This window comes from Budorcas taxicolor, chromosome 2 (assembly GCF_023091745.1).
Source record: "Budorcas taxicolor isolate Tak-1 chromosome 2, Takin1.1, whole genome shotgun sequence".
NCBI lineage: Eukaryota > Metazoa > Chordata > Mammalia > Artiodactyla > Bovidae > Budorcas > Budorcas taxicolor.
The window spans coordinates 20,283,942-20,311,171 of NC_068911.1; the positions used below are offsets into that span (position 1 = coordinate 20,283,942).

Consider the following 27,230-nt stretch of genomic DNA (forward strand, 5'->3'; position numbering starts at 1 on the left):
GATTCAAATGTATTCTTTTTAATGGCTGAGTAATACTCCATTGTGTATATGTACCACAGCTTTCTTATTCTTGATACCTCATGTAAGTGGAATCAGAATCTGTCCTGTGATTAGCTTGTTTCACTTCGCATCATGTCTTTAAGGCTCATCTGTGTTGTTATATGTTTCAGAATTTCCTACTTTTTGAGGCTAAATAATATTGCATTTTATGTATATACCAACTTTTAAAAATCCAGTCATCCCTTCTCAGTGTAGTAGGAAAAAATTTGGAAGTAAGTTTTGATGCATAGAAGTATAGAAGATGCAATGAAGTATGGAAGATCCATATCCAATATACTGAATACTAAATTTAAAAAATTAGGATCCTCTTAAAGGGCTGATATCCTGTTCATCATAAAATTGAGATAAAAATTAATTGTGCTAAGAAATACCTTTTCACCTCCTCAGTAAAAATGACCATTTTTCTTTAAAGAAAAAAAGTATCCAGTTATCCATCAATGGGCAATAGATTGTTTCCACATCCTGGCTATTGTGAATCATGCTTCAGTGGACATGGATGTACAAACAGTCTCTTCAAAATCCTGATTTCAGTTCTTTTGGGTAAATACTCAGAAGTGAGATTCTTGAATCAATGTGGTAGTTTTATTTTTAATTTTTTTAGGAGACTCCATTCTGTTTTCCATAATGGCTATACCTATCTACATTCCCACCAATAATGTATAAGAGTTCCAGTTTTTCCATATTCTCACCAACGCTTGCTGTCTCTTGTTTTTTGATATCAGCCATTCTAACAGGTGTGAGGTAATATGTCATTTTGGTATTGATTTGCATTTTCCTGATTGTTACAATGTTGAGCACCTTTTCATATGTCTTTTGGCCATTTTTATGTCATCTTTAGAGAAATGCCTATTCAAGTCTTGAGTCTATTTTAAAATCAGGTTATTACTTATATTGCTGTTGAGTTGTAGGACTTCTTTGTATATCTGGGGAATTAACACCTTTGCAGATGCATGATTTTGAAATTTTCTCCCATTCTGTAAGTCGCCTTTTCATTCTGTCACCTGTTTCTTTGGTTGCTTTACCAAAGCTTAGTAGTTTGATATAATCCCACACATCTATTTTTGCTTTTGTTGCCTATGCATTTGATGTCATATCCATGAAACCACTGCCAACACCAGTGTTATGAAGCTTTCCCCTTGTGTTTTCTTCAAAGAGTTTGACAGTTTCAGGTCTTGCATTTAAGTCTTCGATCCATTTTGAGTTGACCTCTGTGTTTCGTGTAAGATAAGGGTGCCATTTTGTTCTTTCACCTGTGAGTATCCAGTTTTGCCAGCATCGTCTGTTGAAAAAAACTATCCTTTTTCCATTGTGTATTCTTGGTACCCTGTTGAAGATCAGTTGGTGGTACAGATACAGAGTTATTTCTGTGCTGTCTGTTCCCTCCATGCTTCAGGTCTCAGCTCAAAGACTTCCCCAGTGACCCCTCGCTGGCCAGCCAGTCTGAGCTGAGGACCACCACTCACACGAGTCATTCTCTTATCACACCACTGTTTCTTTCAGAGCCTTTTTCTCCATCTGGAATTTTTTAATTTAACATATTGCTAGTCTCCCCTCGTAGCTCACAGAACTGGGATCTGGCCTGTCTCACACACTCCTATATTCCTGTTAGGAGGTCCTAACAGTCCTGGTCCCGTGCCTGTTACAGAGAGGATACTCAAATATGTATGGTCTGGGAGTTAGAGAAGCTTGAACGATTCAGATCTTGGGATGATTTTGCTCTCCTCCCACCATCTGGGACATTTGGCAGTGTCTGGAGACTTCTTGCTTGTCACAACCAGCGAGGGGAGCGGTATTGGCATCTAGTGTGTGGAGGACCAAGATGCTGATAAACATCCTACCATGTGCAAGACAGCCCCCCGCAACACAGAACCATTTAGCTCCACATGTCGGTAATGCTGAGGCTGAGAAACTCTGGTCTACAAAGAGACACGGTTCACTGAAAACGTTTCTAAAGTCAGTTAAACTCCATGTGAACCAGGGCGCTCTATGTCTTAATTCCAAACTGCATTTACTGGAGTATGGGTGATCTTCAATATAAAATGACATATATTTTTTAATATTAAATTTGATATAACTTTAGACTTAAAGGAGAGTTCCAGAGATAGTGTAGAATGTGCACATAGTCGTCACTGAACCTCTCTTAAATTTTTATATTTTTATAGAACAACTATAGGCATCAGGAAATAACACTGAAACTGTCTTATTAGCTAAACTTCAGGCTTTGACCACATTTCCCCAGTTTTTCCAGTACAGTTCTCTTTCTGTCCCAGTATCAATCCAGAATCCCACATTGCAGTTATTTTTTTAAGGTGTACGGTGTGATGATTTAATACATATATACACTGTGAAGTTATTACCACAATCCCAAGAAGTTAATATCCAAGATATATAAGAAACTCATACAGTTCAATAGCAAAACAGAATACCCCATTTAAAAATGGGCAAAGAGTATATTTCTGGGTTCATTTTCTTGTATTATCATCTCTGTAACCAGGACTGGGGAAACAGAATAAATAACAGTTTTGCTATTAAAAAATCTTACAGAGGCTCTCCTGTAAGCCACTGTCATCTTTGTCTGCGTCCTAACTGATGCTCGAGGGAAGTTAGGTCTTCTCTTCCTGGATTCCAGGTATAGCCCTGGAATCGAGATTGAGATTCCTTCATAGCCCCTTCAGGAGTTTTTCCTGCGTCATAGATCTCAGGTTTCCTCACAAGAAGAGTGTGAGCCTTTGCGCACCGTCCACCTACCCTGACTCAGCCTCCCAGCACCTGCATGGTGGGCTTAGACGAGGCCTGACTTCCTCTCAGCCTGGCCTCCACGCTGGACTTGGACCTTGTCATGCTGCTGTCATGCTTTCTCTCCTGATTCCCTCTACACCCTTAAATGTCAGGAATGATCTTTTAATCAGCATGGATTTGTAATATTGTTTGGAACAGAATGCTGGAAATTTTTCTTTTTAAGTTGCTTATGATAACCAGAGTGCAGCTAATGTTCCAGATTCCTTTGTCAGTGGGTTGGTTGTTTCTTATGGGAAAAGATCCTCTTATTTCCAAGGTCAAAAGTTCTATCAGGCCAGCAGAGCAGACTTTATTCCTTTTTTATTCCTGAATTCTGGACCTTATGAGCAGGGAGCCAGGCAGTGTAGGAAGGAAGAAGAGAGAGAAAAAGAGTCCAAGGAGGCCACAGGACATGGTGTAAGCCTCTGCTCTGCTCTGCTCTGTACTGGCTGTGTGAACTTTTACAAACACTTGACCTCTCTGAGCCTCGGTTTTCTGCACATGAAATGGATATGATAATGCCTGTCTTACAGTGAGCTTATGAGACTTAAATGAGACAGTCTATGTAAAGGGCCTAACTTGGTGCCAGTCACGTATTAGGTGGATGATACACCTTCATTTCTTCCCTTTGTTTCCTTCTTCCTTTCTTGCAGGATTAGAAGGATCTCAGCAGAATTTGAAAAAAATGCTAAAGTTTCTCCTTTCCACCCATTTCTCCCAACACCACACCAGCTCCAGACCTGTTTTTTCTCCTACCCTGCCATCCTCGGTACTAAATTCCCACCCCCAGTCATACTGATCTCAGCTGGTGTATGGAGTAGAGTGATGAAATTCAACTCTTGAAACTGAATCCAAGGCGATCATCCAGATTTATACTTTTATCTAGAATATATGTATTAGCACAGATGATTCTGGAATTTGTAGAATTTCTGTTAATAATAAAAAAATATCATGCCCTCTAGGAGATGATATCTCAGGGCAAGGGAGTCCATGATTACATACAGGTGGCCCAGTCATGTTTAGAGACCCCCTTAGCTGTTCTTGGAGAAGGAAGTGGCAACCCACTCCAGTATTCTTGCCTGGAAAATTCCGTGGATGGAGAAGCCCAGCAGGGTATAGTCCATGGGGTCGCAGAGAGTCAGTGCTTGACTTCATATAAGTGGGTCAGCCTCTGTTAACTGAGTTTTCTAATCATTCAGCTTTTTAAATGACAGGTTTTTAAAGACCTATATGTGTACAATGTACTTTTTTTAAAAAATAGCCTTTTTATTTTGGAATAATTTTAGATTTACAGAAGAGTTACAAAGGTAGTCTAAGTTTCGGTGTACTTCTCACTCACTTTCCCCTATGGTTAACATCTCCCATCACCAGGGTACTTTATCACGGCTGTGAAACCAACTCTGGTACTTTACTACTAACCAAACTCTGTATTTTGTTCAGATCTCACCAGTTTTTCCTCTACTGGCCCTTTTTTGACCCCAGCTTGTCCCCTCCCCCACCCCCCAGGACAGCATGCGGCATTTAGTCAACGTCACCTCTCCTTACCGTTTTCTAGACTGTGATAGTTTCTTAGTCTTCCCTGAGTTTTCCGTGGCCGAGACAGTTGTGGGGAGTCCTGGCATTTTGAAGATAGCCTGTCAGTTTGCGTTTGTCAGGTGCATTTCTCATGGTTAGGCTGAGACTGTGGGGTTGGGCGAGGAGGGCCACGGAGGTGGGGTGCCCCTGGCTGACATGGGGTTGGGAGTGGGGGCAGGTCCGGATCCCAACCTGGTTTACATGGTGAGGTTAAGCTCGATACCCTGGTCCAGGGGGCGTTGGCCATCCCCAGCACTCCGCTTCCTGAGAGATGTTTTTCCTTTGCGCAGCTGTTAAAAAACCTGCTCCAGCACCCCCGAAACCAGGAAACCCGCCTCCCGGCCATCCCGGGGGCCAGAGTTCTCCAGGAACATCTCAGCACCCACCCAGCCTGTCGCCAAAGCCGTCCACCCGCAGCCCATCTCCCCCGACCCAGCCCCCAGGCCAGGCCCCGGGCCAGCCCTGCGCCACCTCGCAGCCCTCGGCACCACGGAGGTACTCCAGCAGCCTGCCTCCGATCCAAGCCCCCAGCCACCCGCCGCCGCAGCCCCCGACGCAGGCCGCATCGCCATCGGCGCTCACCAAGCCCGGCAGCCAGGGCCCACCGGCGCCCGGGGCGCCCGGTGAGCCTGGACTCGAGCAGTCGTCCCACACCCCTCCCCAGACTCCGACGCCCCCCAGCACTCCGCCCCTCGGAAAACAGAACCCCGGCCAGGCGGTGAGTAACCCCGAGACCGCACAGCCACACGCTGGAACCTTACCGAGACCGAGACCAGTACCAAAGCCAAGGAACCGGCCCAACGTGCCCCCGCCCCCTCATCCTCCCGGCGCGCACGCCGGGGATGGCAACCTCAGCATCGCAGCTCCCACCGCCTCCAAAATAGTCACAGGTAAGTGGGAAAAGGATTCAGACAGTTCCCTGTGCCAACTCTGCCTTGCTTTTTTACTATTCTTCATTTAGGCTTCGATTTTACATCAGGGGTTTGCAAACCAGGACTGCGGGCCAAATCTGGCCCCCGGCTTGTTTATATAAATAAAGCCTTCCATTTGTTGACATGTTCTTTCTAGCCACTTCTATGCTAAAACAGTAGAGTTGTGTCCTTCGGAAAGTCGTATACTCCCAGAGCTTTCCGAGTTACTACTACCTGGCCCTCAGGTTTGCCAGCCCCTGATGTACAGGGTCACTATGTTTGAGAACCATCTCCGTTTACATTTTCTAGGTACAAACGACCTAGTAGTCCAGGTGGAAGGTATTGTCCAACTCGAGCATGATATTCGTTTCTTAGTGAACTCCTCGTTAAAATGCTTGTTTTCTTTTTAATAGTAATTTAGAGTAAGTGAAGCATTTCAGGTATAATCTTTAAAAATATGTTTTGTGCTAACCTGGATGCTCTCAGCAGGGAGATTTGAGATGCATGAGAATCCCAGCCTTTAATGGCAAAGAACAGAAGAATCGAGGTTTCCTTTTAATTCTGTGGAAACCTGTTTTAGGTGTTGATGATTGTACAGATTTTACCTCTCTCATGGGATATTTTTTATTGGCAGTCTGGAACATGACTGTTTATTTAGTTGTGATTTTTTAAAAATTTCCGTCCCAAGTGCTCTAATTTACTGTTTAAGGATGAGATGGATGGATTTTTTTTTAATGTTTTTAAAAATGGTAATTAGGAGCTTTGAGTAATTTCTTAGAACAGCCTAGTTTTACATTTTCCTAAGTGGAACTGTTTTTAGAGAAGTAGCTGAAATATACCTCTGGGCCCTCCAGTCATGCTGAATGACATCTCTGCTAAAAAGGAGCAAAGGATACATCCCACCCTAAGCGATGAGGGTTAACCGACTAGTCTCTCTCTTGATAACTTTTCTCCCCCCCAGGAATATATTGCGTGATTTGCATGTGTTATAAATTGTGAGCTTTTTTTTTCTGATGACACCTCAACTTTTATTTAAAAAACAAAAACAAAGCCACATTGGTTTGTTTGTTTGTTTGTTTCCCAATAGATGCCCTTCCTAGCGCCCTCACAGGTGGGGAAGGTTTCCAGGAGTAAGGTCTGTAACCCTCCCCAAGCAGCTTGCCCGCAGCCCCAAATGCTCCTGCTTAGCCATGTTTTGTATACGTGCTTTTGACTTTGTGCTCAAGAGCAGCCATCTGACCCCCTGCCATCCATTCTCTAGTGGGTAGACATCACTCTTGTTTATATCAGAAGCACTTTGAGCTGCAGTGCTCCAAATTCGAGATGTAGGTGTCAATAGATCTCAAGCCCAATTTCAAGCTGCTCAGATAAGAATACTAAGAAATGTTTCCTTTCTTTTTGGTAAGCTTTTCCCAAGCGTCTGCTCTGCTCAGTGTGATTTCCCTGTCATTGATTGGCTCCTCAGCATCCAACCAAAGAGGACTGGGGTGCAGTTAGCCCAGAAAATGGTGTCCCTTATGTCTTGAGCTTTAATTTTTAATTAACTGCATGGAGCTTCTTAATTTGGTGTTTGAAATTCTCAGGATCCCCCATCCCCTCCAAAAAAATTCTTTCTCCAAAGATCCCACACTAAATTTCTTTGCATTCTGGCATGCTTACATTTTGCTTTCTTAAACCACATGAGCTTTTTGAAAGGTCCTGTGAGGCTCATCTGAATCTAGCCTTTAGGTCCACGCTTGGACGGCATAAGGCTCTCATTGTGTGTGCAACTCAGTTCTACCCAGCTGATCTGAGCCTTAAGCCTTCAGTGGGCTACTTAGAGTTTTCCCAGCTTTGGCCTGAGGAAGACTTTCTGTAAAAACCAGAATCAGAAAACAAGAACTCAATCTTTACAACCAGTGGAGGGCTCAGGTCTTATTCCACCTTCCTGACTCCTGGGTAATGAACCCAGAAGTCTGCAGTTACCCAGTTGGGTGTGGAAATCACAGAGTGAAAAGACTAAACCCTAATTAAGGCTGAGCCTTTTAGCACTTTAATTCTTGTGACACATCAGAATTTTATTTCCAGATCTTCCCTTTTCTTTGGAGGAAAGACTACCATCAGAATTGTATCTGCTCTTCAATACCATTGTTATCTGGGTGTTTTTATTCGAGAAACTTATTTTATTGATGTGCTATGACACTGTAATGTTCTGTACTTTAACAACTGTCAGATAAGTGAAATTTGATATTATAAATACTTTTCCTAGGATATTAGCTAAATATTGTAAAATCAATCTGTACTTTGAATTCTCCTAACTCAAGAAATTCCAGGTCACCATATCTTTGTCTTAAAGAATTAATGTTTAGTTTCTTCAAATCCCCTGAATTGCCATTAGAAGTACATAAAAGGCCAGCATTTAGAATTTATGAATATGCTTGTGTTGATCATGCTGCTGTTAACCAATCTGGAATACAGTCATTGGGTTTTTCAAGAAGAAGAAAATGTTTTAACTTCCCTAGACAGGCAGTCCTTTATTATGAAATCACGTTTTCACTTGAAAAAACTCTAGACAGACAAATTCCTGAAAACAGGTTATTCGCTGAGAGCATTTAATCTTAAAACCTGATTTATGGCCTGGGGATTAAGATAAGCTCTCAGGGGAGATTACTGATACCAAACAGGTTTGGCAGTCAATTTCTTGCAGCTCAGTACCAGAGGAAGGAGGAATTCTGCTGTCATTCCGAATCTCTTCTTAACTGTTACTCTAGAAAGCAGTAAGAAAAAAGAAGAGCAGTAGGATTTTAGCTTTGCAAGGAAAAGAGTTTACATCTTGCTGTTTTTAAAGTAATAGATTTTAGAGTGTTCTAATCTAAACATTTCATTAAATAATTTAGATGTATGACCTGCCATATTCAGTAAGAACTGAAATTGGAATATTTAATGGTAAGGAAAAGGCACCTGATTGGCCAAAGCATTGTCGCTACTTGATGATCATGTTCGCGCACTAATGCCTGATGTTAACCGTTCACTCTAACCCTGCCTGCTCGCACCCCCACTAATAGTGCATGTACTAAGGGAGGCTGGCTTTGTTCATGCTTGCTGCCAAGTACTCTGAGTACTGTGTTCACACACCCGCGTCACCGGGCTGGCCTTGTCACCTCCTCAACTCCTAGTCTTTTCTGTACCGGGCAGGCTTGAGAGGTAGTGAAAAAACACACTAGAATCAGACCTGTCTGAATCTGAATTTCAGCTTTCTGTGTAACGACGGCCCCACATCACCTGGATCTGTAAAATGGTGACATTTGCAAGAGTAACTATCCAAGGCGTTACAGCAGATAAAATAAGAAAAGGATCCTACAGTTCTTAATATACAGGGGGTCTGAGTCAGTGGTAGCTATTTATTATCACTTTTATCGAGAAAAAATAGATAATCAGAGTTAGGTATTAGATTCGTATGTCACCATTTTAAAGACTCACATGCCCAGATCCAGACAGGTCAGGTCTGGAGCCCAGGCATCCGTATTTTGATCCCAACGTGCCACTTGGTAGTGGGTTGAAAAGACAGTGCTCTGGACTAGAAGATATATATATATATTTTTTTTAATTGGAGTATAATTGCTTTACAATGTTGTGTTAGTTTCTGCTGTACAAGAGCATGAATCAATTATATGTATACATATATCCCCTCTGTCTTGAGCCTCCCTTCCACCACCACCCCCCCACCCCGCCCACCCCCCCACCCCCCCACCCCCCCACCCCTGTAGGTCATCATAGAGCCCTGAGTGGAGCTCCCTGTGCAGGAATGCAGTAGGAGATATTCTTAATTTAGTGAGCCTGAAAGTTAATTTAGTAAATCATTCATCCACTGCACAGTGGTAGAACGAGTTGCAATAGTAGTCATCAAACACTCGACATTTTGCTGGTTCTCATAGCTTTTGCTTTTTAAAATTAAGCATTTTTTTAATAGCACGTAAGTAACGTATTGGGACTTCCCTTGTGGTCCAGTGGTTGAGAATTCACCTTCTAATGTAGGGGGTGCAGGTTCGATCCCTGGCTGGGGAGCTAAGATGCCATAGGCCTTGTGGCCAAAAAACCAAAACACGAAACAGAAGCAATATTGTAACAAACCATAAAAATGGTCCACAGTAAAAAAAAAACAAAAAACTTTTCAAAAACGTTACATATTTAAAAAATAAATAAATATGGATACTAAAGCAAATTGGGAAATTAGAAGCAAGAAATCACCCTTCCATAATTGAAGAAGTCCACTATTCATATTTTATTTTTTCCTTCTAGTTTTTTTTTCCTAAAAGGCAAAGGGATGCATGATCATAATTGTTTGGCATATACAGACTTTGATTTTACGTTTTTATTTTACTTTACATCATGTGCTCTTTCTTGTATTATGATATAATTTTTATAACTTTATATGATATGCTATTTCCCATGTTATAATGTAGTTTTTCAATGACTGCATGATATTTCATTAAGCAGATGTTTTATTGCTCACAGTTGGACATGTAAGTGGCTTCTGCTTCTAGTTGCATTTTATTTTTAATAAATGGATGTCAGGATCACGTCAAGATAAACATCCAGTGAGACTGAAACAGGCGCTCTCCTTTGACTGAAATAAGAGAGTTGACTCAAAGTCGCTTACAGATGAGTAAGCCTCTCCCAGCCCTAGAAAACTGATGAGGATTGTAAGGAAGTCATTCCCTCAGACTCTAGCTTAGAGAAGGGTTTAATGATTGAGGGGTGATTCACCCTGCACTTGTGCCTGAAATATTTAATTTCAGGTTTGTGTTCGGATCCCTTAACGTGTCAAAGTGGCTATCAGAATAACCTTGGCCTTTCTGAAGGGTAGGTTTACTACCTAAATCACATACTAAATATTGTTGAAGTGACAAACTTTCTAGGGCCATACCCTAAACTGTGGAATGCCAGTTCCCACCCTCAGAAGGCCCACTCTTAGACGTGTGTGTGTGTGCTCAGTATCTCAGTCATGTCCGACTCTTTGAAACCCCATGGACTGTAGCCCACCAGGCTCCTCTGTTCGTGGAATTGGAGGATCCAGGGTATGTTAGTCAGAGCCCCAGAGCAATGGTGAACCACATGGCCTTCTACCAGCAAGCAGAGGCTGTGACTTGGCCCTCTTGCTCAGCCTTCTTATAATACTTTTCATATGAACTTAACTCCAAGAAATATGCTCAATCTGAAACCAGCCCATCTTGGAGTGCGGGTATAATGAAAAATGATGCCTTACGTAAATCCATAGCCAGAAAGTTTTGGAGATGTTTTTTTAAAAAACATTGAAGGGCTCCTATAGGCAAAAGACCCTTTATCTCCTTTGCAAATAATGAGCCAAAAGTCTTTAAGTCACTAAAGACACTAGTGACACTTTAAGTCACTAAAATGAGCCAAAGTCTAAGCCTCAAGCCATTATCTGCTCAGGTGCTGTCTTCTCTCTCCAGGGGCATCCAGACTCCTCTGGGGAGGCAGAGAGGCCTTCTGAAAATTAAGAACCAGGCTCCAGAGCCCAGCCGGTCTGGCTTAGCCCCTCCTTCCGGTGCTGGCTGTGTCCCCTGGATCAGAGAACCCAGCCCCGGCCCAGACTCCCCCTTGCTTGTCTTATGGTGGCGCCAGTGCCGCCTTGGGGTCACTTCACGAGGGTTCAGTGTGAGTGTGTGGCGCACTCAGCACCACACCTGGAAAGTAGTAGCTGCTCAGTAGCTTCGGCCACTGGGATAAAGATCTGGCTCTTTCTGAAAGCTGGCTCTGCACACATGCCATGATTCTTACTGCTTTTTGTGTGTAAACAGATTTGTTGTTTTCTTTCAAGAAATGGTTCATATAAAAGGGAGATGGGGAAAATCCACCAGCCTCAGGCAAACCAAGCAGGGTGAAGTAAAGGAATTTCCCCCATGTCCCACCACACATTTTTCTTCTAAGTATGTAAGTAATGTGTGTTCATCATAAATAGCTAGAGAAACTCAGAAAAGTCAAGTCCAGAAATTATTTGTGATGTTAGAAAAAGAAGAAAAATAACAAGTTTGTACTCTGAAAAGGATCTGTTACTGATAGGTGTCACATTTACATGTAAATAGAGATGCTGATCAGTAGAAATCTAACTCATATGCACACCCCCTCGGCATCATGCGTGTCAGTTCCCTAGTTCCGTGTAAAGTCTGTGAGCCAAGAAGCGGCACTGGCTGATTGTCCCATCTGTCTTGTTGGGTTAGGATAATGGTAAAGGGGTTGAATGTGCAATGAGTTTCTTGTATCAGTGTTGTCTTCAAGACACGCCTACTTCTTTACATGAAGCTGTCAGCAAAGGATTAGAAAGATGGCTGGACTAGATGACTTTTTATCTATTCTTCTGTCTAGACAGACAGACAGACAGACAGCTACAACGTTTATTGAATGTCTGCTATTAACTCGTCACTGTTCTGGGCACTAAGGATGCACTGTAAGTCGGAGAGACATGGTCCCTGCCCTCGTCGACTTTCATTCTGCTGAGGACAAATCTGAGACAGTCTGTATTCTGTGTACATAGACCACCCTTACCTGTTCCTTTAGACAGTGCAGTTCAGCACCACTCAGCTGACTTTACGATTATCATAAGACCTGAGCTATCTGAAATGACACGCAGCACCTCAACTCTTTGACACCTTGGCACCTCCGTAAATTCGGATATTTACCTGAGTTATGGTGCACAGCAAATCTCAAGGGATGGTCTGCCAACCCAGGAGTGACTGAGAGAAAAGGGACACCCCAGGAAGTAAGTAGATCTCGCACCTCAGAGCTGTAGGGATGTGTCAGAGCAGGAGTCTCAAAGAAGTGAGCCTCCCAGGATACAACTGCTTTTGCCAGTTCTGCCTATGTGGATCAGGAGCGGCTAAAACGGAAGTACTGTTAGTACTGTTTTAGTACTGTTGAAAGCAGCTTCCAGCAAGGGTAGACTGCACCGCAGCCAGTACAGAAAAGCAGCTCTAAGCATAACAGGAAAACCCCAGCACAGCCCCCCACCACCACTCTGGTTCCCTCCCTGCTCCCTGCATGACTAGCTCTAACCTGGCAAAAGGAAACTACAGCACATCTGAACATCTCCCGCCTCTCTTCCACTGCCCTAAAATCCCTAGCAAGGCTCATCTTTTGCTAGAGTTCACATCTACTAGAGAAACAAACTTTTCAAGACCGGACGGCCTGTCTCCCCAACTTAGCCATGGGCTTCAGCTAAAGCTGTGTCTCACTTGTTCACTATTGGGTCCTCACAGCTAGAATGTGGTAGGTGCTGAACAAGTATTTGTTCATGATGAAGGAGTCTGAGACTCACCATCTCACTAGGAAGAGGGCTGTGATTGGTTCAGGTGTCTTGTGAGCAATCATGGCTTGAGGACCATGTATTTGCCATCTCGCTGAAGGAGTTCCAGCCAACGTAATAAGACACGAAAAGGGAATTGGAGGTATATAAGTATTAGAAATGGGCTTCCCAGGTGGTGCTAATGGTAAAGAACCCACCTGCAGATGCAGGAGATGTAAGAGACACGGGTTTAATCCCTGGGTCAGGAAATCCCCTGAAGGAGAGCATGGCAACCCACTCCAGGATTCTTGCCTGGAGAGTCCCATGGACAGAGGAGCCTGGTGAGCTATAATCCACAGGGTTGCACAGAGTTGGACATGACTGAAGCAATTTAGCACGCTTGTACAAGTATTAGAAATAGATGTGAAAATTAATATTTGTAGGAGATTTGGTGCTCTGCCTCAGTGATTGTGAGCCAGGGGTGATTGTGTGCTCCCACCCCCTTCCCAGGGACATTTGGCAGTGACTAGAGAAGGCAATGGCACCCCACTCCAGTACTCTTGCCTGGAGAATCCCATGGACGGAGGAGCCTGGTAGGCTGCAGACCATGGGGTCGCGAAGAGTTGGACACGACTGAGCGACTTCACTTTCCCTTTTCACTTTCATGCATTGGAGAAGGAAATGGCAACCCGCTCCAGTGTTCTTACCTGGAGAATCCCAGGGACGGAGGAGCCTGGTGGGCTGCCGTCTGTGGGGTCGCACAGTCGGACATGACTGAAGCGACTTAGCACCAGCAGAGATATATTTGGTTGTCAGCTGTGGGAAGAAGAGTTGTGTGCCATTAGTGTCTCACAGGTTAAGGGCAGAGATGCTGCTGCTCAGCATCCTACAGTGTAAGACAGCCCCACACCCAGGGTGATCTGGCCCCACATGTCACTAATGCCGAGGTTGAGGGCACAGCATTCATTAATAACAGGAGGAAACTCACCAGCCTCAGAAGAGGGAACCCTTTCCAGTGAAGCTCAGCCCTTCCCACAGCCCAGATGTTGTCAGCAGATTTCAGTTAATGCCTTAGAGATATTGGTAGGAATAAGGTCTCTCTTCCTCAGTCACAGCAAGCAGATCCTTCCAGGGTTGCATCTCTGAGGATTGCCGTGGGCTCCCAGAAAGGACCAGAGCCAGGTGGTCTGTGCCACGTGGCTGTCCCTGGGGTCTCCAAGGCTTGACTCAACTTCTTAGGGCTAATGGTGCCTGTAGTAGGGGAGTGTGCGTGCATGGGCTGACTCTCAAACTCTCCAGCTTCTCTTCTTCTCAGAGAACCTTGGTGGCCTCTTGGGCATTTCCACACCACTGATACCATGTCTCCTCATGTTTTTGTCCAGACACCAATTCTAGGGTTTCAGAACCGCTTCGCAGCATCTTTCCTGAAATGCAATCAGACTCAGCCAGCAAAGACCTGCCTGGCCGCATTCTGTTGGATATGGACAATGATACAGAAAGCACTGCCCTGTGAAGAAAGCCATGCCCCACCCTTGACCCCTTCCACCCTGGCGAGTGGAGCAGGGGCAGGCAGATGTTAATCTTCATAGACCAAACAGTGAGAAGCTTTCAGTGAAGGGGAAAAAGAAAGGCCTCACCATGCTGGACTTGGCCTTCTCACAGCCCCAGGAGAGAGCAGAGGCTGACACTTAAAGCTGGATGACCTGTGTCTTGAAGAAGTTGGCTTTTTTTACATGGGAAAGAATCATGCCAAAAAAAATTTTTTTTTTTTTTAAGAGAGATACCAACAGTGGAAGGTGTATCATTGCCGAGACACGTGTTGGAAGCTTTTGTCCCTGTTGTTCACACAGGCAGCACCACCGGCAACTTGGAATGAACAAAGAGCCTTGCATTAACACTCTATTTAATGAAGTACATCCATTATGCTCACCTACTTCCTGCTGCTTGGACTTTCCTTCTCATCTATCACAAGGGAGTTTCCTCTCCTTCAGACATGCTGCAGAATCATTTTGTATGAAGTATGGTCTGTGTCTCCCCGACCCCTCAGAACCACGAGCATTGGGGGTGACTGCTGGATCCGTCACCTCAGCAAACTGGATCGCCTTGTGCCTTGTTGGATTGCCAGAATGTAGACAGAAATGTACTGTTCTTTTTTTTTTTAAAACAATGTAATTGCTACTTGATAAGGACCGAACGTTATTCTAGTTTCATGTTTAATTTGAATTAAATATATTCTGTGGTTTATATGAAAACTATCATTCTTGCAGGCAACACTGTGGATTGTGTGTGTGCATGTTGTCATTTGTCACTTAACTACAGAGAACTATAGATGGGGGACTTCCCTGACAGTCCGGTGGTTCGGAGTCTGCGCTTCTACTGTAGGAGGCGTGGGTTCCGTCCCTGGTCAGGGAAACTGAGATCTCACATGTCAAAAAAAATTTTTTAATTAAAAAAAAAAGACTTGTGGATGTGACAGCTGAAAGTCTTAACTGTGAACGTAGAAGTTTGAAAGGCTCAAGAGCAAGGTCTCAGCAGTGAGACCCACCCCTAGAGGACCCAGAGACCTCCCAGACTGGTTCTCTCTCATCGAATGTTCCAGGGGCTGGGCTCTTCCTTTGCTCTTACCAGTCCTGATTCATTTTCTTGTCTGGAGACACTTGTCCAGCAACACTTAGACACTTGTAGGCCAACTCTCAGTATCTCAGCCCCACAGGCTCAGTGCAGGAGGCAGAGCCATTCATTACCTTCCAGGGAAATCCCTCTTCTAGTGACTGGAAAGCACTTCTTCCCAGGATTGAAATAACCTGGGAAGAGTGGATGGGGGATTGGAGCAAAATGAGGCCGATTGGCTGGACACCTATTGTGTTGATAGTGCCTCCCTGTGGCCCAGCTTTGGCATCAGCTCTTGGGACACACGCTGCCCTGCTGGCTGCCCCAAGTGGCTCCACTGATAGAATCGCTCGCCAGGCACATCCATGACCCAAGTCCTGCTCAGAAGCCACTGGACCTCCTTCCCCTATTGTTGTTGTTGTTGTTTTTCAGTTGCTCAGTCATGTCCGACTCTTTGCAACCCCATGGACTACAGCACACCAGGCTTCCCTGCCCTTCACTGTCTCCAGGAACTTGCTCAAACTCATGTCCATTGGATCAGTGATGGCCATCCAACCAGTCTCATCCTCTGTCACCCCCTTCTTCTCCTGCCTTCAGTCTTTCCCAGCATCAGGGTCTTTCCCAATAAGTCGGCTCTTCGAATCAGGTGGCTAAAAACTGGGGCTTCAGCTTCAGCATCAGTTCTTCCAATGAATATTCAGGACTGATTTCCTTTACGATGGACTGGTTTGATCTCCTTGCAGTCCAAGGGACTCTCAAGAGTCTTCTCCAGCACCACAGTTTTATGAATTGACTTAAATTTAACTTGCAAAAGACAATCATTTTTTCCTCTTAACTCAAAGTTTAACTCCCTGCACTTTTAAATTACATTGAAAATACGTACCTGTAAACCTGTTTACCCCCTATCTTAAATTTGTGTTTACTGAAGGCTCACTCTTTCCTTCCTCATACACCACCTCTGTTCTTTTTCTCTGCTCCCTCCCATCCCCGTTTAGCACTAAAGCAAACCCTCTAGAGAAAGCAAAAGTCTCCTTGTATTGATACATTGCTCCTAAGTATTGACCCCTTCTCCAAGGAGCTCAGCCATCCACAGTCAGGCATCTCTGCAGACCTTGGAGACGCTTCTTCTAGGATGCCTGAACTCACACTCCAGAGGGAGCTGGGATGTGGTGCTTGCCCAGGAGATGGTGTGGGTGCCTGGGGAGGAGGAAGGGCCATGGCAAACATTCTCCCCAGAATGTATACTGAGGTTTGTTATTTGAACAAAATGGTTCTGAAACACAGCAAACCCTACCCTCTTTACTTTAGGAACAGTGTTCCTGTTTCACCCTCCTGTTGTCTGTAGCTATCACCCGACCACAGCAGCTCCCACCTAAAGAAGAATGAAGCTTGCTTGCCCTGTATGTGTGTCAGCAGCCACTGTCCATCTCCCTGGATGGGCGAGGGAGGTGTGGGACGTGGTGGCTCAGCCTGTAGTCAAAGCTGTCATTGCATCACCATGGGAGCACCTGCAAGGTGCCGCAGAGACAGAATTACCCCTGCCTGGGGGGCAGGGGTCGCCACGTGGCTGTCACCTTGCCCGGGGTACTACACATGACAAGAGTCTCTTCACCATACCCACCATCAGAGAGGGGGAGAGGTCTGTAATCCAAACTCACATTGCCTTCCCTGACCATCCAGGAAGGTGTGGGATCTGCCCTTCAGACTGTTCCCTTCCCTTCTCCATACAGCTACTCATGGCAGCGTCAGTCCTGGGTGCTCAGGTCTTCTGTTCCTGCTTCCCTGCCCACAGTGACACCAGAGTCAAGGACCTGGGCCTCTCACCAAGCACCTTGCAGGCAGCACCCATCTGCCTGTTCGTGGTCTGGCCGTTTGGAGGCTAACAGGGGTCAGGGTGTCACCTTGCAGGCAGCACCCATCTGCCTGTTCGTGATCTGGCCGTTTGGAGGCTAACGGGGGTCAGGGTGTCCTCTGGTTGCCTTGATTGTACTGGGTTCTACCCTGTGAATTCCCTACAGGTCAGATGCAGGCGGAATGACTGAATCCCTGAACCTCTTTAATACCCTGGTTCCCTTGGGGGCTCCACGGAGCCCCTTTGTCCCCTTCTTGGGGCTTCAGCTTCCAGTACTGTCCTAAGCCCAGTAAATCCTTAAAGTGCTCATACTTGCAGGACTTAAAACAACCCCTTTTTCTAGTTTCTCTACCTGTGGTCTAGTCCCACCATTCTGCCACCTGCACCATGAGCCTGATGGTCTGAGTGCATTTCAGAGCCCTAAGTAGTCTCTGACTCACAGTATAAGGTCTTGAGTGAGGCCGGGCGGCACACCACTGACAGATATTTCTAGACCAAAGGCATCCACTTTGCTAATAGCCTCGTGATGGAGCTGAAGATAAAGAAAGTCCTGTGGACATGGTGAAGCCACTGGCTCTGATGCAACCAAAAGGCAAAAAGCGGTTCAAACTGCCTGAGCCGCCAGCTTAGGGAAAAGGCATGACGTGGTGCAGAGTTGAGGTACCTTCTCTGGCATCACTTTTAGAGGTGTCTCTGCAGTTCACTCTCCCATTAACCCATCTCCATCACTGAGGCCATTCTGCATTTCTTGCCCTGGTACCCTCACCACAAATTCTCTCCCCCACCACCCCGCCTTTATTTTTTATTGTTTTTTGCCTAAACTTTGTAGGGTTTGTTACTTGCAAGCAAATGACTCCTACTTGATAACACTCTTCAAAAGAGAGTGTATCACTACATGCTATAATACAATCAGAGACGATATCTCATCACCCCAGCCAACAGAGGCTGTCCTTTTCTGCTCACTCTCCAGCACGTGGCTGTACAGACCCCTGGCAACCCCACAGGCAAACTCTCCCCACATCACCCCACCCTTCGTATCCACACAGGTATCCATAAATGGCACACACTGTCAGTTATCGCTGAGCAACAAATGACCACCAACTTAAAGCAGCTTAGAACAATGCACATTTATTATCTCATTGTTTCTGTAGGTCAGAAGTCCAGGCAGAACTTAGCTGGCCCCTCTGCCTGGGTCTCACAAGGCTGCAGTCAAGGGTCAAATGGGTCTGGGGTCTTATCTGGAGGTCCACCTGGGGAAGGACCCACTCCTAAGCTCCCTCGGGATGTTGTCAGAAGTCATGTCCTTGTGCTTGTAGGGCCACAAGGTCTGGGAGCCTGTGCTTCTTGCTGACCGTGATGTGAGTGCTGCCTGCAGTTCCCAATCATATGGGCTTCCGCAGGGAGGCTGCTACTTCAAGTCAACAAGGAGACCCCTAGAGTGAGTCTGCTGGCAAGACAGTGTCTGCATGCTGTAATACAATCACAGACAGCATGTCATCACCCCTGCCATATTGTGTTGGTTAGAAGCCAGTCACAGGCTCTGTCCACACTCAAGGGGAGGGGATTACACAAGAGCAAGACACCAGGAGGTGGGGATCACTGAGGGTCACCTTGGGGTCTACCCATCACCTACGTCAAAATGTCACCTATGACCCATCAGGATATACTTGAGCCAAATATATTTTGAGAAGAACAAAAACAAAAATTCATCAGAGTTCTGTTTTTACCTTCTATATTTGTATTTGAATGCAGTTTTCATACATATCAATAAATTATATTTGGATGACCCAGTGTTTTTCATGTTATTTCATGGTAGAAACAGCCCCTTGCTTTCACCTAAGGATGTTTAGAATTGAAGCTGTGTCTTATAATGATTTCTATGTCTTCTTTAGGTGAATACCATGGGCTTACTCTTCCATACACTGACCTAGACCCTGGGGAACCAAGCTGAGCCACACAAACATGGTCTTGACCTGCAGGAAGCTTACAAACAGATACCTGGAAGCAGGGAGAGGCTGGGGGAGGGGGAGGGGTGGACCATGGAAACACGTGGGAGGAAGGTCCCTGTTGGTAGAGAGAGGAGTGGAGAAGTGGGCTCTCCAGGTGCTAGGAATGGCCTGTGAGGTGAGACAGAGCACAGAAGGGGCGGGGGTGGGGGTGGGCGGGGAGGTGGTGAGCCACAGGCAAGGAGTGAGCCTGGCGAGGGAAGCAGGAGCTGGAGTGTGAAGGGTGTGAAGGGCCTTAGAGTCAACCAGGGAGCAGCGGGCTGTGGATGGAGGAGCGGAATGACTGTGGGATTTGTACTTTAGATCCTTGTGGCTGTGGTGCTTGTTTTAGGGGAACAGCATTGTGGTGAGTCAAGCAGAAAGGCCCAAGCTAAGGCAGAAACTTGGGACATGCAGCCAATCCCCTGATTTTCTTATGGCACAAGATTCCAGGGCATCAACTCAGGTCTGTTTCCCAGAGATCATAGAGAGGTGCAAACTTCACAGTGAGAAAACCTTTGGGACCAGCTATTTCTTCACCCAAAGCCAGCAAGAGTGAAAGGCAGGAGACGGAAGGCAGGTCCCCTTCCTCGTGCTTGGAAGATGAGCTGGGGAAGAGTACACCCAGCCCAGGAGATGTGTCTCTTGGAGGGCTGGGAGTCTCTGCTTGTCTCACCTTTTGGGTTTGGCTGTTGATGTTACATGATGGACAGAAAGAGTAAATGACTGCCTTTTGAGACAAGGAAGCCTTTACTCTTCTCTCTTTTTCCAGCTTCTAACCTTCATTCCCTTGTAAGAAGGGCTAGGGACTTCCCTGGTGGTCCAATGGTTGCGAATCCACCTTGTAATACAGGGGACTCGGATCTGATCCCTGGTCGGGAAACTAAGCTCTCACATGCCACAGAGCAACTAATCCCCTGTGCCGCAACTACTGAGCCTGCGAACCACAAACTAGAGAGTTCATGCACCTCAAGGAAAGATCCTGCTTGGTGGAATGAAGATCCCAACTGCTGAAACTAAGATCCACTGCCATAAATAAATAGATAGATAAAAATAAATAAAACAAGGGCTAAATATTACATTGAAGATGGCCCATTAACAGCTTTGACGCCTAGTGGTAAACAAACAAAGCTTTATTATTTTTTTCTCCTTCATTAAAAAAATCAGAACATTGATAACAAATGAGAGGTCAGACCCCTGGGTTCACCCCCACGTTAAGCAAAGTAGCCCCAGAGAAAGATGGCACAGCTGATGCAAATGATGAGGTTGAGGTCCAGAAGGGTTTTCACCAAGGGGTTTTCTTCCAGGGAAACTATGATTGGGTCCACTCTGCTCGGTGCCTGCTCCTTGCCCTTGTTCTCCACACCACAGAGCCACAAGATGGCTTTCACCACTTTGGACCGCTTTGTGGTCGTGTCACCTAAAAAGAACACAACAGATAAAGGTCATAAGGGTGAGCTGTGTCTCCCAGACAAGAGGGAAGAGAGTCTCTCCCGGTATGTGATAAAAACTTTATGTTCCTCTTCTGGAAGGTATTTGTTAATACCGCAGTCCTGGAAGACTGGAATTCTGCAAGGTTGGTGTTCTCAGACTTTTCATGATGTTTAGGTGCAGAATTTCAGATGAATTTCAGCCTCTTAGATAGAGGCTCAGACTAACTTGAGTGAAGCACAGAGCAGGTCAGCAGAGGCAGAGATGGGTTTAGGACCTGCTTGATCTGACTCCCTCTCTGTGTGTGGCACCGCCTGCCAGAGGCTGAAGGGAGACGGGCACTTTTGCAGGGAACTCTGTCTCCACTCAGAGCTGGGGCTGTGAAATCAACTGCAGATGGAGCCAGGCAGGTGGCCTACGGGGGTCAGAGGAGCTGATTTGCTTCTTAGACACATCACCTCTACCAAGGAAGATTCTCTCTCGTGTTTCCTGAAGCACATGGCCTTCTGCATCTATCCTTGCGTTTCCCACTATAGGATGCCATGGGTTCACAGCCACAATTATTTTTTTTAAGCCATTTGCTATTGTCTAGTCATCAAGTCATGTCCCACTCTTTACGACCCCATAGACTGTAGCCTTCCAGGCTCCTCCGTCCTTGGGATTGCCCAGGCAAGAATACTGGAGTGGGTAGCCATTTCCTCCTCCAGGGGATCTTCCTGACCCAGGGATTGAACCTGAGTCTCCTGCATTGGCAGGCAGATTCTTTACCACTGAGCCACCAGGGAAGCTCCTTTAAAAGCCATGCGTGGTGATTAATGACAACCACAGCCTTGGGGTCATGTAGGCAGAAGGGACTGCTGGGCACTTTGACTAACTGTATATCTCAGGTCTAAGGACCAGCTGCTTCCCACCTCCAGGCAACTTTTGCCAGGCAGGCATAATGGGCTCCATGCTGCCAGATCTTCTACTTATTCAAAAGAAGGTGGAAATCTGAAATGTTATGAAATCTCCCTACTTTCAAATAACTCACATTAAAAGAGTAGGTGGCCTAAACCAAAATACGTCTGCAAGCTGAGAGTTTAAAACCAGTAATTTAAAGAATGCCAGCAGTAACCCCCACCTACCACGTGGGGTTTCACGAGGATCAAATGAACTGTGTTTTAGTAGGCACTCAACAAACGTTGGCTCTCTTTGCCCAGCTGAAGCATCTGTCGAAAGTTCCTAACCCTTTCAGTGGCCAGAGAGCGAGGGAAGACCAGACCCTGGGAATGAGGAGATGCTAAAATGTCAAGTATGCCCCTTCACTTGCTAGTGATATGATAGAAAAATTTCCTCTTAAACACATAATGCTTCTTGAGGTTCCTACTGTAACCTAGGAAAAAGGCAACTCACAGCTGTGGGTTTTGGACATGTTTTCTTGAACCATCTCGAATTGGATGTTGGTGCCGCTGGCCTCTGGTGTCCCGTTTTGAGAAAGGGTAAGAGGCGGGGGAGTGGCTGATGGCACCTGTTCCTTCTGGACCACAGGGTCGTGGCGAGTAGACCAGGTCAAGCGACTGACCTATAGAGCAGAGAGGCATTGTGAGATGAGGGTGGGTGGTGACGTTCATCCCTTTCTCCTACCTCCTTCCAACCCCAGGCTCAGCCTTCATGTCCAAGTCTCTTCCAGTCTCACCCTCCCACTCCACCTTCCAACAAGCCTCAGCTCCCTGCAGTCTTCAGAATCAATGGACGTTTCCCCCACTCATTCCCCATCTTTCTTTGAAAGCCCCAAATCTCTTGTGGGGATCTCACCCTCCCTCATTCTAATAAGAGCTTAACCCCAGCCCAGGGGTGTGTGGGACCCAGAGACCAGCATTCAGCTCATCCATTTCTCTGGCCACAGCAAGTGGGCTTGTTCATGAGTGACCATGTGTCTTGGGCTGACTCCATCAATGGGCATGAGCAGCTTCACTGGAAATGCTGGGACTAAAATGTTTATGCTTTTGCTTAATGAGACTAAGAGAGGAGGTATCCTAGAAGCTGTTGACCCCAATAGGGGCTGGAGAATAGGAATAGGGGCGAGAAGGGACTTCCCTGGTGGTCCAGTGGTTAAAAGTCCACCTTCCAATGCAGGAGACCCAGGTCAGGTAACCAAGATCCTGCATGCAATGGAGCAACTAAGCCCTCACACCGCAACTACTGAACCTGTGCACCCTGGAGCCCACGAGCCACAACGAGAGAAGACCGTGTGCCATAACACAGACCCAGTGCAGCCAAAATAAATAATAAATTAAAAAAAAAAAGTGACCAACGGATTCAGGTGGTCTTTTCTGAAATCAAGTTCCTCCAAAGACCAAACCCTGGACTTTTCAGCTTTTTGAAAATCAGTCCTGGTTTTCTGTCTCTAGCAGTAAAAGGTCTCAATGGCTATAGGGTCAAACCCCAAAGTACCATTTCCTTGGAGGGCGGCTCTGTGAGCCAGCTCACGGCACACACAGTGATGAGGGTGACCGAGGACAGGATCATAGAGAAGTAGAGATAGTGGACGTCCTTCACCACGGCTGGGCGCTCGTCCAGCTGGTCACAGCGAGGCTGCGCGTAGATGAAGTCCAGGATCAGCCGAACCAAGCCTAGGAGGAGGCCTAAGGCCAGACCGAAGAAGGCACCCTGCAGAGCAGAGCAAAGCAAAGCTATCTTAGACACCCGCCTCCGGAAAGCTCAGCAAGCCCCCTCCAGAGCTGGTCTTTACCATGACGGTCACTGCACGGGTCAGTGATTCAAAAAGGATGGGAGCTACTTATCTGCTTATCTTTTACATACAATTGATCCATTACATATAATTCCCTGTTAATTCAGCTTCCCTTTTGAAAGACAAAAATGCATTGAAGTAGAAGCTTTGTTCCTTGTGTTTTCAAAAGCCAGGTAACATCCTCCCTGGATCTTTCTCCCCGAATCTCATCACCTCCCCCCAACAATGACACCTGACATCCACGTGTCCCCACTCCAAGTCCCTCCTCTCCCATCCAATGGACTGAAGGGTTGATCCAGAGCTACCTTTTCATTGGCCCGCTTCCAGAAACATCCCATGATGAAGACCACAGCCACAGGTGGCTGTAGGTAGGAACTGATGGACTGGATGTAGATGAAGAGCTGGCCGCCCTGGCTGGCCTGGACCACAGGGATCCAGAGGACGGAGACCAACACCAGAAGCAACACAAACACCCTGGTTGAATGAGAGACACATACCCCCCACATTAGTTTTGTCCTCCCTGGATACTTCTCTTTTTTTGTAGCTTTTTGGAGGTAGAATTTATATAAGATTCACCCATTGTAAGTGTGCAATCAAGTAATTTTGGTAAATTCATAGTCGTGTAACCAACATCACAATCGAGCTTTTGAATATACATCACTCCAAAAACATCCCCTCATGCCCATTTACAGTTTATTCTTGTTTCCAACCTAAAGAAGCACTTCTATCTGCTTCTATCTCTATGAAAGAAAATGAAAGTGTTAGTCCCTCAGTCATGTCTGACTCTTTGTAATCCTATGGACTGTACCCACCAGGCTCCTCTGTCCCTGGGGTTTCCCAGGCAAGAATGCTGAAATGGGTTGCCATGCCCTCCTCCAGGGGATCTTCCTGAGCCAGGAATCAAACCCAGGTCTCCTGCATTGCAGGCAGATTCTTTTCCATCTGAGTCACCAGGGAAGCCCCCTAGGGGCTTCTGTGTCTATAGCTTTGCTTTTCTGGACATGTCACATAAATGGTATACAATATATACAATACATGGTCTTTTGCAGTTGGCTTCTTTCATTTAGCATGTTTTAAAGTTCATCAGATATCATGTATCAGTATTTCATTCCTTTTTATTGTTGAAAACATTCCGTTGAGTGGATACGCCGTTGTGTAACATTATCTATCCTTCACCCATAAGTGGACATTTAGATCACTTCTCCTTTGTGGCTCTTGTACGTGAGTCTGAGTGAACTCTGGGAGTTGGTGATGGACAGGGAGGCCTGGCGTTTTGCGATTCATGGGGTCGCAAAGAGTTGGACACGACTGAGGGACTGAACTGAACTGAACTGAACTGAATTTAGCTCGCTTTCTTTTTTTTTAACGGAATATGCTTCTGATGTCACAGTTAGTGGCTCAGTCATATCCGACTCTTTGAAACCCCATGGGCTGTAGCCCACCAGGGCCCTCTGTCCATGGAATTCTCCAGGCAAGAATACTGGAGCAGATTGCCGTTTCCTTCTCCAGGGGATCTTTCCAACCCAGGCATCGAACCCTGGTCTCCTGCATTGCGGGTGGATTCTTCACCATCTGAGATACCAGAGAAGCCTTTTGTTGTCATACGTTTCCCTCAGCCATGGCTGAGACAGCCCTCGGAATGCACCTTCTGGAGAAGCAGAGCCCTGAGATGCTTGTTAGCATACATTTTGCATAAAATGTGCACCCCACTCACTTCACTCATTTTCATTCCCTGCATTACGCTTCAGGAGTTGGCAGAAGACTTGGTAGAGAAACCTTCCCCCAAACCTCCAGAACACCCTCCTTGCTTTTACCTGGCTGTCTCCTATTGACCCCTCAAATCCCAACCCAAGTTAGAGACTTTCCCCTGAAGCCCTAGTTCTCCTGGCTCATCTGTCATAATACTCGTTGCAGTTAAAACCAGCTGTTTACTTCTGTTTTTCTTCTTCTAGCTCCAAGAAAGCAAAATGAGTCTTTTCTTTTCCCTGCTATGTGCCCAGCACCTGGCACATAGGAGGTGCTCTTGAATAAATTAATGCCTTACTCATCCACAGGGTCCTGGTGTCCTTCAGCTTGGCCATCAGAGTGGGGCTGAGCCAACCAGGAGAAGTCACTGTTTGGACTTTCCCTTTGAATGGCTCAGCTTTTTCTTCCCTGAGTTATCCTGACTTTTCAGACTCTTGCCCGGCTCCACCCAATAAGACTGTGAAAATTGAAAGAAAGTGAAGTCGCTCAGTCGTGTCTGACTCCTTACAACCCCATGGACTGTAGCCTACCAGGCTCCTCCGTCCATGGGATCTTCCAGGCAAGAGTAACTGGAGTGGCTTGCCGTTGCCTTCTCCAGGGGATCTTCCTGACCCAGGGATCGAACCCAGGTCTCCCACATTGCAGGCAGACGCTTTACCGTCTGAGCCACCAGAGTAAGACTGTACCTGCCCACAATCATGAGCTCCTTCTCAGATGCCCGAGGCCGGAGATGGTTCCAGAGGTCCATGGTGAAGATGGTGCTGGCACTGTTAAAGATGGAGGTGAGGGAAGACGTGAGCGCCGCCACCATCACAGCCATCATGAGCCCGCGGAGCCCTGGGGGCAGAAGGGAGCTCTATGGGCCTTGGGCTTTTTTCTGCCTTCACTGTTGACCCCATTGCCCAGGTCTGCAGCTAACTGGTCCTGAGAGGTTCAACACTGAGAAGGCAGAACTCAGGGCTGGGAGCCAAGAGGAGGGACACAGAGGTGGGTGGGGCACAGCCGCCTGCGGAGCCAGGGCCTGAGCTTCAACTGGGAGCCCTCGCATCTTGTCCCCCACCTCGGATCGGAGCCCAGCCAGGGTCCTCCTTTCTCGGGGGGACTCAGCTGAAGGGTGATGGATCATTACCTGTAGGCAGGAGTTCCAACACAAGTTTGGGATACGCGATGTCAGAGCAGCCGGCGGGGTTGCTACAGACCTTCCGGCAGATTTCTGGGTCTGCACAAGCCACTTCGTCTGTGGAGGAAACAAGCCCAGAGATGGCTAGATGGACCCTTAGAGCCCCAGGCCTGGCCAAAACACAGCCCGGCGCCGGTCAGCACCAGGAGACAGGGTTACTGCATATAAGCGTAGAGCTCAATGAAATAAAAAGGACCCTGGACTTGATTAAGTGGTAAAGAATCTGCCTGCTTCCCAGTGGTAAAGAATCTGCCTGCCAATGCAAGAGACACGGGATCGATCCCTAGGTCAGGAAGATCCCCTGGAGGAGGAGATGGCAACCCACTCCAGTATTTTTGACTGGGAAACCCCATGAACAGAGGAGCCTGGTGGGCTACAGTCCATGGGGTTGCAATAAGTCGGACATGACTTAGCGACTAAACAGCAGGCTTGATAAACCATGGCCTTCTCACTTAACCATCCTGGACCTCAGTTGCTGTATCTGTGAAATGGGACAGTAACGGAACTTTACTTCATAAGATTCTAGCGAGGACTGAGATGGTACACGTTAACACACTCAGCACCGAGTCTGAGACATGGGAAGTGCTGAGCTCATTTCAACTGCTTTTATTGTAACCTCAATAAAGCTGACACCTCACAGCCAGTCTCGGCACAGTGTTCTACATCAGGTTCCTTAACTCCCTAAAAAGGACACAAGCAATTCACCTCTTTACCTAAATTTATTGGAAGTGCAAAGGAGAATGCCATCATTTGACACATGGCAAATATTTTTAAAATTCCTCTTTTCCCCATCTCCTTCCCAATAGCACATATAGTTCAACACCTGTTCCTCATTTTAGACTCGTAAAAACTCTACCCACTCGGAAGTTTCCTCGCCTCCTCTTTCTCCATTTCTATATCAATTCTTTCCTCTCCCAAGCAGCATTCTGATTTTCTAATGAAAACCCATCCAGAATTCCTGGCACCTCTAGTTCTTCATCTCTACCTGTTATCGTGATGAACACACCCAAAGCATCCAAGCATAGACCTCTTGCTTACAAGATAGAAAGAGATTAAAAAAATTATACTAATGTGTGGTACTGATAGGGA

The 27,230-nt window shown here is 46.3% G+C and overlaps 2 protein-coding genes across 6 annotated transcripts in view; one reads left to right on the top strand and one right to left on the bottom strand.

Moving 5' to 3' along the window:
* The window catches only part of ARHGAP17 (Rho GTPase activating protein 17), a 96,769-nt gene extending 81,835 nt beyond the window's left edge, over positions 1-14,934 (top strand). For 2 of the 5 annotated variants that reach the window (XM_052653118.1, XM_052653135.1), the window contains 3 exons: positions 4,704-5,303; positions 6,412-6,459; positions 13,989-14,126. In XM_052653118.1, coding sequence (XP_052509078.1) covers positions 4,704-5,303; positions 6,412-6,458 — 647 coding nt within the window. In that variant the 3' untranslated portion in view covers position 6,459; positions 13,989-14,126. Of the gene's footprint in view, positions 1-4,703; positions 5,304-6,411; positions 6,460-8,200; positions 8,250-13,988 lie in introns of all 5 variants that reach the window. The other 3 variants (XM_052653110.1, XM_052653127.1, XR_008200658.1) reach the window with 2 other exon arrangements.
* A 5,333-nt stretch (positions 14,935-20,267) lies between these two features.
* Positions 20,268-27,230, bottom strand: part of SLC5A11 (solute carrier family 5 member 11) — a 47,354-nt gene continuing 40,391 nt past the window's right edge. The window contains exons 10-15 of the mRNA XM_052659146.1: positions 26,091-26,198; positions 25,648-25,798; positions 23,521-23,689; positions 22,918-23,133; positions 21,877-22,045; positions 20,268-20,473 (exon numbers count right to left, since the gene is read on the bottom strand). Of these exons, the coding sequence (XP_052515106.1) occupies positions 20,268-20,473; positions 21,877-22,045; positions 22,918-23,133; positions 23,521-23,689; positions 25,648-25,798; positions 26,091-26,198 (1,019 nt within the window). The remainder of the gene's footprint in view (positions 20,474-21,876; positions 22,046-22,917; positions 23,134-23,520; positions 23,690-25,647; positions 25,799-26,090; positions 26,199-27,230) is intronic.